Source organism: Phocoena phocoena, chromosome 7, assembly GCF_963924675.1.
Source record: "Phocoena phocoena chromosome 7, mPhoPho1.1, whole genome shotgun sequence".
Lineage (NCBI taxonomy): Eukaryota > Metazoa > Chordata > Mammalia > Artiodactyla > Phocoenidae > Phocoena > Phocoena phocoena.
Window position 1 is genome coordinate 58,415,858 of NC_089225.1, and position 12,546 is coordinate 58,428,403.

The 12,546-nt window shown below is 36.4% G+C and overlaps 1 protein-coding gene across 1 annotated transcript in view; it reads left to right on the forward strand.

The window, feature by feature from the left end:
* MTX2 (metaxin 2) overlaps positions 1 to 12,546 on the forward strand; it is a 64,682-nt gene that overhangs the window by 37,802 nt on the left and 14,334 nt on the right. The window contains exon 4 of the mRNA XM_065880511.1: positions 9,448 to 9,520. Within this exon, the coding sequence (XP_065736583.1) occupies positions 9,448 to 9,520 (73 nt within the window). The remainder of the gene's footprint in view (positions 1 to 9,447; positions 9,521 to 12,546) is intronic.

Here is a 12,546-nt window from a genome sequence, read left to right on the forward strand (position 1 = left end):
ATTATTTCTGGAACACTATTTGAGATGTTTTGTTTTGTTTGATTTGCTCATTAATGTTATTCTGCTTACCTGCTTATATTAATTGTGAGACTTGCATGCTTATTTTAAATTTTCTGACAACTGGGACATAGTTGCTGAGATTTTAAAGGACTCCAGCTGACAGTGGCTCCTTCATGTGTTACTTCTCAGTAAATTTTCAGAAGATAATACTGTTCTTATCAGGTGGTTTCTTAGCTTCTTAAAGCTTCTTGTTTAACCAGGTGTTAAATTGACTTTTCAGTTTTTAAGCGTGGTGGGCTATAGATGCAGAAAAGATCAAAGATTAAAACTGTCCTTGATTGTGTTTTTATTCTGCATAATATCTGTAGCTCTACCCATTTCTTAACACCTTGATATTACCATACTTGCGGGAAAGTGTTGACAAAGATGATACTGATTTGTAGGTATTTCTGTCACCTTTGCTCATAAAAGAGATGGGGTGGCCTTTGAGATTGGGCTTCTTGATGTTTCATTAGAATCTGTTTATCTGGTTTCAAAGCATATAACTGTGCCATTTGCAACTCCAGGCCTTTGAAAAGAGAGCAGAGTTTTCTGCTATTCATTGCCTGTCAGAAGTCTAACGGAGAAGCGGTAATTAGAGAAGACCATCTAAAGACCCCTGAATCCTCCTCCTCCCACCAAAACCTGCTCATCCCACAGTTTTTCCTATTTTGGTAAATGGCAATTCCGTCTTTCTTATTGTTTATGTGAGAAACTTTGAGTCATCTTTGGAGTCCTCTCTTTTTTTGCTATGTCCACATCCAGTTACCAGCAAATCTTTTTGGCCCTACCTTGAAAACATAGCCAGAATCTGACTTCTTACCACCTCCAGCTCTCCTATCCTGGCCTGGGCTGCCATCATTTCTTGCCTGGATTAGTGCAAAATTTTCTTAACTAGTTCTTGTATTTCCACCCTTCTGCTCTTTACAATCTAATCTCTGTATAGTGGTTTGTAATCCTTTAAAATGTCAGTCAGATTCCAGCAATCCTCAGCTCAAGCCCCTGTAATGATTGTTCGTCTCACTCAGATTAAAAGCCACAATCCTTGCAATTATCTATATGTCCTACATGATCTCCTGGTTGTCTCTCTGAGCTCGTCTCTTACCACTCACTTCCTTAGTCTGCATTGTCACACAGGTCTTGTTGCTGTTCCTCAAACACTCCAGTTGAAGCACAGAACTGCTTTGAACTTGGACTGCTTTTCTCCTAGAAACCTACATGGCTTGCTCCCTAACTTTCTTCAGGTTTATGCTCAAATGTTATGTTACCGGTGAACCCTTATCTGACCATCCTACATATAGTGGCAATACCCTCACACTGCTTTGTATTTCTAAGTAGCAGGAATCACAGTGGATCTATTCTTGTTTATTTGCTTATCATCTGTCTCCATTAGAATGTAAACTCCATGAGGTCTGGGACCACTCTATTCCCAGTGTCAAGAACAGTTTCTGATATATAGCACGTGCTCAATAATATTGAGTGAGTGAGTGAATGAGTGAATAATTGCTTTCCATTCATTCTTCTAGATATTCAAAATTATATCCTCCTACCAAGTTAGTTCACAGGAAGCTATGCAATGGACCAAATAAATTAGCTTTTTGCAGGCCTTATTAAGCTATGGTTTAAGTGATTTGCTCCAGGCCTTTAGAAGAAAAATAATACAAAAAGGAATTCTGCATTTGGTGTATACTGTCTTATGTCATTCAGTAGCCCAGATGAGAAATGTCTTTGGAGTTTAGTGTGAGAAGTTCAGTTGAGGGGCAACCCCATTCTTTTTTGAAGGCTACAAATATTCCATTAACAGATTCACCACAGTTTATTGAACCAGTCTCTTATTGATGGATATTAGGCTATTGTTATAATTATTACTTTGCTACTATAAATAGGGCTTAGGTGTGAATATCCTTATATATATCTTATATAATCTTATGTAAATATGCCCATATGATATATTTCTAGCAATACAATTACTGGGTCAAAGGCTATGTATATTTAGAATTTTGGTAGATGTTACCAAAGAGCCCTTTAAAAAGATTACATTGATTTATACCCCGACCAGTGGTTGAGTATAAATTTTGTTTTGAATTTTGACAAAAGCAGCCTTTTTTTCCCCCTGTGTTTTTATTATCAGAAGTTTCTGTTGTTTCATTTAGAAAAGTTCATGTATGACTAGAACTAGGTGTACTGAGTCTTGGATTCTCTACTCTTTGTTTATTTTGTGGTTTATGTATTGTTCAGATTTTTGTGTGTTTGTTCATTTATTCATTGAGCTGATAATTATTATCTGTTATGTACCAGGCACATAACTGGGAATTACAGCAGTAAAAGCCAATTTTAGAAGACAGAGGGTTCTGAAATTAGAAGAAAGAGGAATCAGAAGGCTTGCCACCGTGTTACTGAAGGATTGCTGTTACAGGATCCCTGTCTATATTTCTGACATTCTTTTTTTAAAAATTTATTTTATTGACGTATAGTTGATTGACAATGTTGTGTTAATTTCTACTGTACAGGAAAGTGATTCAGTTATACATATATATACATTCTTTCTCATATTCTTTCCCATTCTGGTCTATCACAGGATACCGAATGTAGTTCCCTGTGCTCTACAGTAGGACCTTGTTGTTTATCCATCCTGTATATAGTAGTTTGTTTCTGCTAACCCCACACTCCCAGTTCATTCATCCCTCCCACTGCTGCCACCCCTACCCCACCTGACCCCAGCAATCACAAGACATTCCTTTATCTGCAACATGTGTTAGGTTTTCCCCCAACATTTAAGATGCTAGTTTTATGATCTAATAAAAGGAGTGGCACTGTTATCTAAGATAACTTTAGAATATAGGATTTAAAGTATTTGTAAGGGTCAAATTGATTGGTAACAGATTGTTCTTATTTCTTTAGACTCCTGGCCTTAGTTTCAATTATATGTAAATGAAATATATTCTGTTTCTCAACACTAGTCTTTACAAAATATTTGAGCTGTAGTTCCCAGAAGCTATGATTCAGAAGTAATTACTGAAGAAATAGAATTTAGAATCTTCATGGATTATCATAGGTGTTACCTTCTGGGATTGTTTCTAGAATTTCTCTGATTTAAAAGTTGTCCAAGTATGCTATTTCTAAAGAATTTAGAGTTAAGAAAAATGTGTAATCTTTTTAGATTTTTTGCTTTTTTATAATAGCAATTGGTAACATTATATATCCTTTTTAGCTTGGAATTAGGAATTTTAGAGTTGCTGCTCATGTTAACGGACATTTGAGTTCCTTTATTTGACTATATGGACGAAGTTGCTAGGAGCATTCTTGTATGTTAGTGGCTATATGCCTCGTTTCTTTTTGGTGTATTTCTGGGAGGGGAATTGTTGGCTGACAGAGTAGGCATCTGCTTAATAGTCAATATTACCAAACAGTTCAAAGTGGTTGACTCGTTTACCACTCCCACCATCAATATATGGGAGTCTTATCACACACAGAAAACAGTCGACTGTCCCACCCTTACCTCACCCCAAATCCTGATACCCAGAAACAACCACTTTCTGTTCTTTCAGCTGTATTTTTTTTCCCTTGGTATTTACCTCTATATTTCTAAGTAAGATGCTTGTGATGCTGTTTCAGTTTTTAATTTAAATATATCTATTGAATTCCACTATGAAATTTACCATTTGCAGCTCTCTTCCGCTTCTCCTTCCCCATCTTCCCAATAGTTCTTTAACTTTTGTTAAATTAATATTCAGTGTTTATATTATAATTAGAATGTAAATATTGACCCCAGCTGAGTGGCTTAGTGTACAATGAACATATTCTTTCTATATGATTTTTTTTCCATTGAGTAATTGCTTTATTTAATTCATTTGGGTAGTTTTCTCTCCTAAACTCTTTGACTGAACTGTAAAACTCCCCCTCACAATGGTCAAACACGTCAGGTCCTTTATTTATTTATTTATTTCTTGGAACTATTACCTTTGAAAGCCCTGTTCCTTCTACTTTAATTGGGACAGTTTCTTTCTTGGTTGGCATCATAGCTCGTTGTTAAGACTGCTGTTCATCATCATTCAGGGAATTCTTCTTGCCTTCCTTTTATGTTGGATTCCCTAATTTTCTGCATCCTATGTTCTTTTTTTCTTGGTTTATTATTTTTATTTTAGGCTTTTAAAAAAGACCTTGCTTGTGTTATGTTTTTTTAAAATTCTATCTTCACACCTGATTGATTCCTTGGCCACATGTAGAATTTTAGGTTGGCAAGATTTTTCGTTAGAATTTTGAAAGCCTTTTGTCATCCTTTAGCTTTTGGAGCTTCTTTTGAGACATTCAGTGTCATCTCAGTCCTTTGTATGCTTTGCTTCTTTTCATTTTCCTTTTTTCCCTTTTTCTTTCTTTCTTTTTTTCCTTTCTTTCCCTTTTTCTCTCCATTCTTCCCTCCCTCCTTTCCTTTCTTCCTATATGCCTTGAATAGATTCCTTGACCTCCCTGTACTTCTGTTTTCTCATCTTAAAATAGGGATTTTTTTTTTGTACCTACCTCATAGAGTTAAGCTCTTATGCAAGTACCTGGCACATAGTAAGTGCTCAATGAATATTAGCCATTATAATTTTTCTTTGAAGTTGCTGTCTGCATTTTCTGTTTCCTCTCAACTACTTTGTTTTGTAGTTTGTTTTGGCTCTGTATGTTTGAGGCTTTCCTCAAATATCTGTTGATCTCTGCTAACAATTTATATTTAAGAGTGAGGCACTAAAAAGCTGATGGGGCATTGAGGAACTTTTTGGCATGCGGGCTTCGCTATAGACTGATTGCACAGTGGCCATTTTTTGGCCACTGTCCCTACCCCTCACTAAAATCATCAGTATTGGTAGGTGTTTTCTATGGAGTGGTACTCTGGAGTACTTAATGTGGCTGCCAGTGTTTGGGAGCTGAGAGGGAGAGGGTGCTGTGGCTCTCTACAGTGTACATACTTTCCCTTAACCTTCCTTCCAGTGTGACCCTCTACCCAGGGCCCTCTACTGTGCTTGGGTCCCGAGTCAGGAGCCTCTCTGGTTGGGTTTCTCCAGAGAATGAACTCCTGTCTCCTGCCAGATTGGGGGCGGGCTAGTTGTCTGATGCCTTTACAGACTTTCATCCAATTCTCCTATTTTTAGTCCTTTACCTCACCTCTGCCTTCTGTGGTACTTGGTGCCTCCAGTTTCGGAATCTTCCCAGTTTCTGTGTTGCAAATGTATTGATTTTCTCCTCTGCATGCCCTTAGGTTTCAGCTTCCTCTGCCCTGCTAAGTCTGCTTTTTATCTTTAAAAATGGGTTGACATCTCTGGTCTGCTTTGGTCTCCTCTTCCATTCTTTGTGTTTTTCTGGGTTTACACATTTTCTGCTTCTTCACTGTTACTTCATTGGATTTTTTGAAAGGTTGCGGAGATAAATGTGTAAGTTCAATCCTTCATGTTTAACTGGTTCTCGATGATCTAGTATTACTTTTTTCCTTTGAATTTTTTTGTGGAAATAAAAAAATATACAGACATACCCTTCAATGAATTTTTTTGACGCTATGAACTTAATTAATTCGCTCAATATGTTGAAACTACATGAAGCTGATTAAATTTCGGGGTCTTAGACTTTAGGTACTGGGTATTATGTTCTGTGTGCATGTGTGTGTTTAAAAAAGTCCTACCATGTCATATGTTTAGGTACTCAGTAAATTTATATTCAAAGAATATATTGATTGGCTGTGCTTTAATTTATTCATTCTAAAGTTCTTAGTTTTCACATTTTAATAAACTTACCTGACCCATTTTGTCAATTGGGGTTGCTCAGCAAATGAGTAAACCCTATATTAGTTCTTTCTGAAAATTGAAAATATTATGGTGTTTAGTGTCTCACAGTCATCACTGTAATACTGTGCAGGTTGTTTTTATAATATTTAGCCTAGGGCTTCCCTGGTGGCGCAGTGGTTGAGAATCTGCCTGCGAATGCAGGGGACACGGGTTCGAGCCCTGGTCTGGGAAGATCCCGCATGCCGCGGAGCAACTGGGCCCGTGAGCCGCAATTACTGAGCCTGTGCGTCTGGAGCCTGTGCTCCACAGAGAAGAGAGGCAATGATAGTGAGAGGCCCACGCACGGCGATGAAGAGTGGACCCCGCTTGCCACAACTAGAGAAAGCCCTCACACAGAAACGAAGACCCAACACAGCCATAAATTAATTAATTAATTAAAAAAAAAAAAATTAAAAAACACATTTGTTAAAAAAAAAAAAAAAATTTAGCCTAATCTCTTTCAGATGATGTCAGCCTGTTTTGCTAAGGTATCTTTTATGCACTGATTACCATTGCTATTGCTATTATCATTGCTATTGCAATAGACCCACAATGTCCAGTAGAACTTTCTGTGATGATGGAAATGTTCTGTTATTTGTACTGGCCAATAAATATGGTAGCCACTAGCCACATATGGCTATTGAGCATGTGAAATGGCTAGTGTGACTGGGGAACTGAATTAAAAATTTTATTCAGATTTAATCAATTTAAATTTAAGTTAAATAGCCACAGGTGACTAGTGGCTACCATACTAGACAGCACAGTTATAAATCATTGTTCTCATAGGATGTGCTAAATTTTTAATTTAAATTATTTTATGTTGTCAATCACTTGAATTAGTTTGGAATAATGTATCCAACAGAGGAATAGGAGTTGGCTGAATTTTCCTAACTTTCCTTATTATGATTAGAACTACATTTTTCTTTGTATTTACATAAGAATAAAAGTATGCAGATTGCTATTCAGAATTGAAAATAAAATGTGTTTTAGGTTGGTGTATCATACCTGTTTTAATTAGAGTATTTGAGGTGCTGATAAGAGATTGAAAATGCAAGTGAAAGGTGAAAGTCCTATTCTGGAGCCTCAGAGATTTTTCTCCTGTGCTACAAGAGAAAGGAGAAATACTGTTGAATCAAAGTCTGTTTTGGATTTGGAATTTTTATATTCTTGAAGACAGTAATGGTAATGTTTTGGTTTGAATTTTTTTTTTTTTTTTTTTTTTTAACGGTACCCGGGCCTCTCACTGTTGTGGCCTCTCCCGTTGTGGAGCACAGGCTCCGGACGCGCAGGCTCAGCGGCCATGGCTCACGGGCCCAGCCGCTCCACGGCATGTGGGATCTTCCCGGACCGGGGCACGAACCTGTGTCCCCTGCATCGGCAGGCAGACTCTCAACCACTGCGCCACCAGGGAAGCCCTTGGTTTGCATTTTTAATGTTTGGATGAAAATACTGTGTTTGTGACATCAGACTTCTTTGTGATTAATTCAGATTAATTCAGAAAATTTCTTTTGAATCAGGGATGAAGAATAATTGCAGTAAATGCCATAAAATTAATCTTTGGCTAAGTAGAATTGTGCCATCAATTGAGGTCTGTGGTAAGTTGAATGTTGTTAAATTGGTTAAAATTAAGCCAGTTATTTTTTAGTAAAGAAGTAAAAAATTCACAGGACTGGAAACACGGCTTTGATTGTAGAACATTACAATTTTGCTTAACCTCTTTTAGTGAAACACGGCTTTTTGGAACAATGATTAGTACAGTTACCAATATACATGGAGGTTAGCAAAATATACCATATTTACTATTTTATATAGTACTATGATTGTTAACTAACAACTGAGTATTATTCTGACCTTTGAGAAGATGCATTAAGCAGTTCTTTCAAATTCTTTTTGTTCTTCTGAAGGCCTAAACCCCCTCTTGGTCCTACGTTCTCGGCAGACGGTTTTTTCTCCCATTGCACAGAATATGAGCACTCCCTCATTTTCTTGTCCTTCTCACTTATCAGCTTGCAGTCATCATCACTGATGCTGACCACCCCTTGCAAGTACAGTGGAAAAAGTGTCCTATTTCCTGAAAAAAACGGATGCTTCCACCTGTGCTCTTATTTCATTCCTTTTTATCTTCTCATGGATCTTGTATGTCAGTTATTCTGCCTGGTTCTTGTCATTTCAGCCTATTTCTTATATATGTTTTAATGAGCTCAACCTTTTTCCATCATTGGGTACAGATACATCTATAATAGAAGGGAGCTGACCCTTCTTAATTCCCTTCTTCCTTCTCAGTCTTCTTGAAAAGTCTCTTTATACTTATTCTAATTCTTCCCTTCTTAGCAATCTGTGTTTTAACAAGCCTTCCACATGACTTTGATGGTACACTGAAGCTTGAGAACCACTACCTGGAGTTCATACTTGTGGGCCAACCAAGAAGCTCAGTATTATTGTTATAAATTGGGAGCATAGGTTATAGTATTTAGAGGACTGTTAGTTATACTTACGTAGACATTGAAGAGTCAACTTTTGTTTGGGTGAGGTGCTGTTTAAACCTAGAAACAGTAATTGTTGGTAAATTAGTCAGGATTAGGTTTGGCTGTGAGTTATGGAAAACCCAAAATAGCAGTGGCTTAAAAAGATAGAAGTTTATTTCTTTTCTTTCTTTCTTTTTTTAACACAAGTAATCTAGGTTTGGGACTGAATGATTATCAAAAACTTAGGCTTCCTGCCTCTTCTTGTTGCTCTGCCATCTTCAACACTCAACTTCTACTGTGATTCAGTTTGGCTATGGTGGCTGTAAGTCATCTTTTTTACATTCTAGTCAGCAAGAAGGAAAAAGAGGAGAGGTCATATCTCTTCTTTTTAAAGAAACTTCCCGAGCAGTTGCCCGGAACTTTGAGTCCCGTTGGCCAGAATTTAGACATTGGTCACACCCAGTTGGAAGGAAGCTTTGGAAATAAAGTTCTTATTTCAGGCAGTCATGTGTGAAGATATAATTAATGATTTTTAAAAATTGTATAAAATTATATGGTTTGCATTTACCATAAATAATTAAACAGTTCCCTATTGTTAGACTTATAAAATTTTTGTTGCTATAAACAAAGTAAAAATAAACAATTCTATATCTTTAAAAAGTGAGTTAATAAGCATGAAAGCTACACATTAGGATGTTGAGTATTATTGGAGAGAACTTTGAAGTAGTAAAAATAACAGTTTGAGAGTTTTCCCCTAAGACAGGAAAGATAAGGATTCTGTAAAGAGTAGTGGAAGTTAGTAATAGCTTATAAAGTTTGGACTTTAGTCATCTGTTAAAGAAAATTAAATAAATACACAGTATTGCTGACTTACATAAACTAATGCAGTAAAATAAGTGGATAATTTACATTTGTTTGTATAAATGCTTTAAGTTTTATACATTTACTGGTGTCTAAGTCATATTGATTTTTAGTATTGAAATGACATTTTATTTTTGTTTTAGAGTACAAATCTTTCACTTTAAGTTGATTCATTCTTTTTCTTTTCCTGAGCTATTAAGTTTGGAAAAGAAATAAATAAAAAGTTGTGTTTGAATATGCACATACTTTCACTAGACTTACTGTAGACTTCTCTTGGTTGACAGGCCTTTTTGCAGATGTGTAATCTGCCCGTCAAAGTGGTTTGCAGGGCAAATGCAGAATATATGTCTCCATCTGGTAAGTGTTTTTTAGTTTTGTTTTTCTTCTCTGTTAATATTCTGCATTGATAAAATTGCAGTGATAGTCCAGTTTGTACCTAGATTTTTAAAATGCCTATATTTTTTGTTTACCCTTTGAAGAATTTTCCCATTCTATAAAGTAACAGTTGCAAACTTGACAGTCTTGGGGTGACATGTCTACTCATTTCAACTCTGTGGTCAGAGATGATTACTGGAAAGTTAGGGGAATTGTTTCAAATAGTAAATGTTAAGAAAATATATAATCTCAGATTTCCCCCAGTCTTATTTACATAAGACTGTTCCTTCTTCAGAAAACAAATTTTAGTATGTGAATCCATTTATTATTAAATACACTTCTCTAAATTGTATTCTCCCATTATGCCAATGGAAGAAGAGAGATTGTGGAATAATTAAATTAACATGTCATAGATCTGAATGTCTTTGGTTTCTGATTCCTTTTGTTTCATTTTAAGTTTTTAAGTTACTTTTTCTTATTAAGGTTTTAGCCTTTCTGCTATTTTTTATAATCAGTATTGCCTTTTCTGTGTATCATGTATTAGTAGATTAAGGTACAGTTTTAAATAAACATGATTCAGGTAATTTTTAATATAAAAATATAGTGCCACCAAATCTGATAAATAAATAGAATTGGTATGGGTTATTATAATTATGGTTTTGCTGGAGCAATAATAACACATAGAACCACTGCTTTATGGATAAATTCGTTGAATATAACTGATTGGTACAAGTGTGTTACATTGCTTTTTAGGGAGACATTTATCGATCTCTTTATTGTGGTGATAATTTAGGAATGACTTGGATCATTAGGAATGACATTTTTTTATCATAAACTCTTAAGGGTGATAATAATTGTCAACAGCTGTGAAGACACCCTCTCTATACACACTGAAAGTTCTATATGAATACCTCTACATTTATAGGTTTATGAATATACATTTTAAAAACGTTTCAATAAATGAATTTTTAGACTTATAAACATATACATCTTTTAGATCCTTGAAGGCTATTAATTGAATCATTTTGTTTTAAGTTTATACATAGGTTTTATAAACTTTATTGACTTCTGGTGAAATGAATTATATTGGGTTCTGTCCATCTTTTTCCTCTGTGTAGTCATACAAAGAGTGTAGATATACATATAAAAAGGTTAGTAATCTAATACTAAAGTTAATATCTTTGACAAATCAAGGAGAAGCCATATAGCTTATCCACCTATTTCCTAAAATGACTGTACTATATGTAGTATGACCTAGGCAGTTATCCATCTTCATAGATTCTAGGAAAGACAAACATAAATAGTATAGAGACTACAATACATGCATATATACATATATGCATAGGAGAAGTCTCCCATAGGTAGATGAAAATGGCACTTTCTATTAAGGTAGTTAAATTTCATCGTCTCTAGTATTTCTTTTATCATATGATTTGGGTGACCATGGGAATGTGTTATATTTTATTTGCTTGTTTGATCTGGTTGTTGGTAGATTTTTAAAGCAGAGAACATCATGGAATAGTCAGAAGACCACTTGGCTAAGAGTTAGGAAATTTTTAGTCTAACCCTTCTGTGACTTTGTCACATGTTAACAGTTTTCTTGGGAAATTCACTTCTTTTCTTTGAGCCTCAGTGGCTTCATCTGTAATATGAGGTGGTTGCATTAGATGACATCCAAGGTCCTTTCTATTTCTAATATTCTCTGAATAAATAAACTTGCTTGGAAACATCTTGCTTTCTTTAAATATAAAATTTCCAAAAATGATTATTCTGCCTAAAATGAGAAGCAGGGCATTTGGGTTTTTTTTTTATGACCTTTGATTGGTGCCAGAGAATAACTGTCTCACTCTGCTTTTGCCTGATCACCTCCAATAATAAGGATATAACACTGGCTCCACCTTAAGTCAGGCTAGTGACAGAAAACATTATTTACTTCTAATTTGTTGCCTTGATTTTTTAAAAAAGTTAATTAATTAATTAATTTTTTGGCTGCGTTGGGTCTTCGTTGCTGTGCATGGGCTTTCTCTAGTTGTGGTGAGCAGGGGCTACTCTTCATTGCGGTGCACGGGCTTCTCATTGTGGTGGCTTCTCTTGATGCGGAGCGTGGGCTTTAGGCGCCTGAGCCTCAGTAGTTGTGGCACGTGGGCTCAGTATTTGTGGTTTGCGGGCTCTAGAGCGCAAGCTCAGTAGTTGTGGAATGCGGGCTTAGTTGCTCCATGGCATGTGAGATCTTCCTGGACCAGGGCTCAAACCTGTGTCCCCTGCATTGGCAGGTGGATTCTTATCCACTGCACCACCAGGTAAGTCCCTTGTTGCCTTGATTTTTATTTATTTCTTTGTATTTAGAGATATATGAGTATTCAGTCGGCTACCCACACTGCTTCCCTGCTTCAGAATCTACAATGCGCAAAGTATTTTTAAGAAAAGAAATAAAATACAGGCATACCTTGAGATACTGTGGGGTTTGGTTCCAGACCAACACAGTAAAGCGAATATTGCAATAAAGTGAGTCACATGGATATTTTTGGTTTCCCGATGCATATAAAAGTTATGTTTACACTGTACTGTAGTCTGTTAAATGTGAGATAACATTGTGGCTAAAAAAACACTATACATATCTCCATTAGGAATATTTTATTGCTAAAAAATGCTAACCATTATCTGAGCCTTCAGTGAGTCAAAACCTTTTTGCTGGCGGAGGGTCTTACCTCCATATTGATGGCTGCTGGCTGATCAGGGTGGTGGCTGCTGAAGGTTGGGGTGGCTCTGGCCATTTCTTATTGTTTCTTTCATTCATTCATTCACTCGATTGATTGCTGCGTTGGGTCTTCGTTGCTGTGCGTGGACCCCCTCCAGTTGCGGTAAATGGGGGCCACTCTTCGTTGTGGTGTGTGGGCTTCTCATTGCAGTGGCTTCCCTTGTTGCGGAGCTCGGGCTCTAGGTGTGTGGGCTTCAGTAGTTGTGGCACATGGCATCAGTAGTTGTGGCTCGCGGGCTGTAGAGTGTAG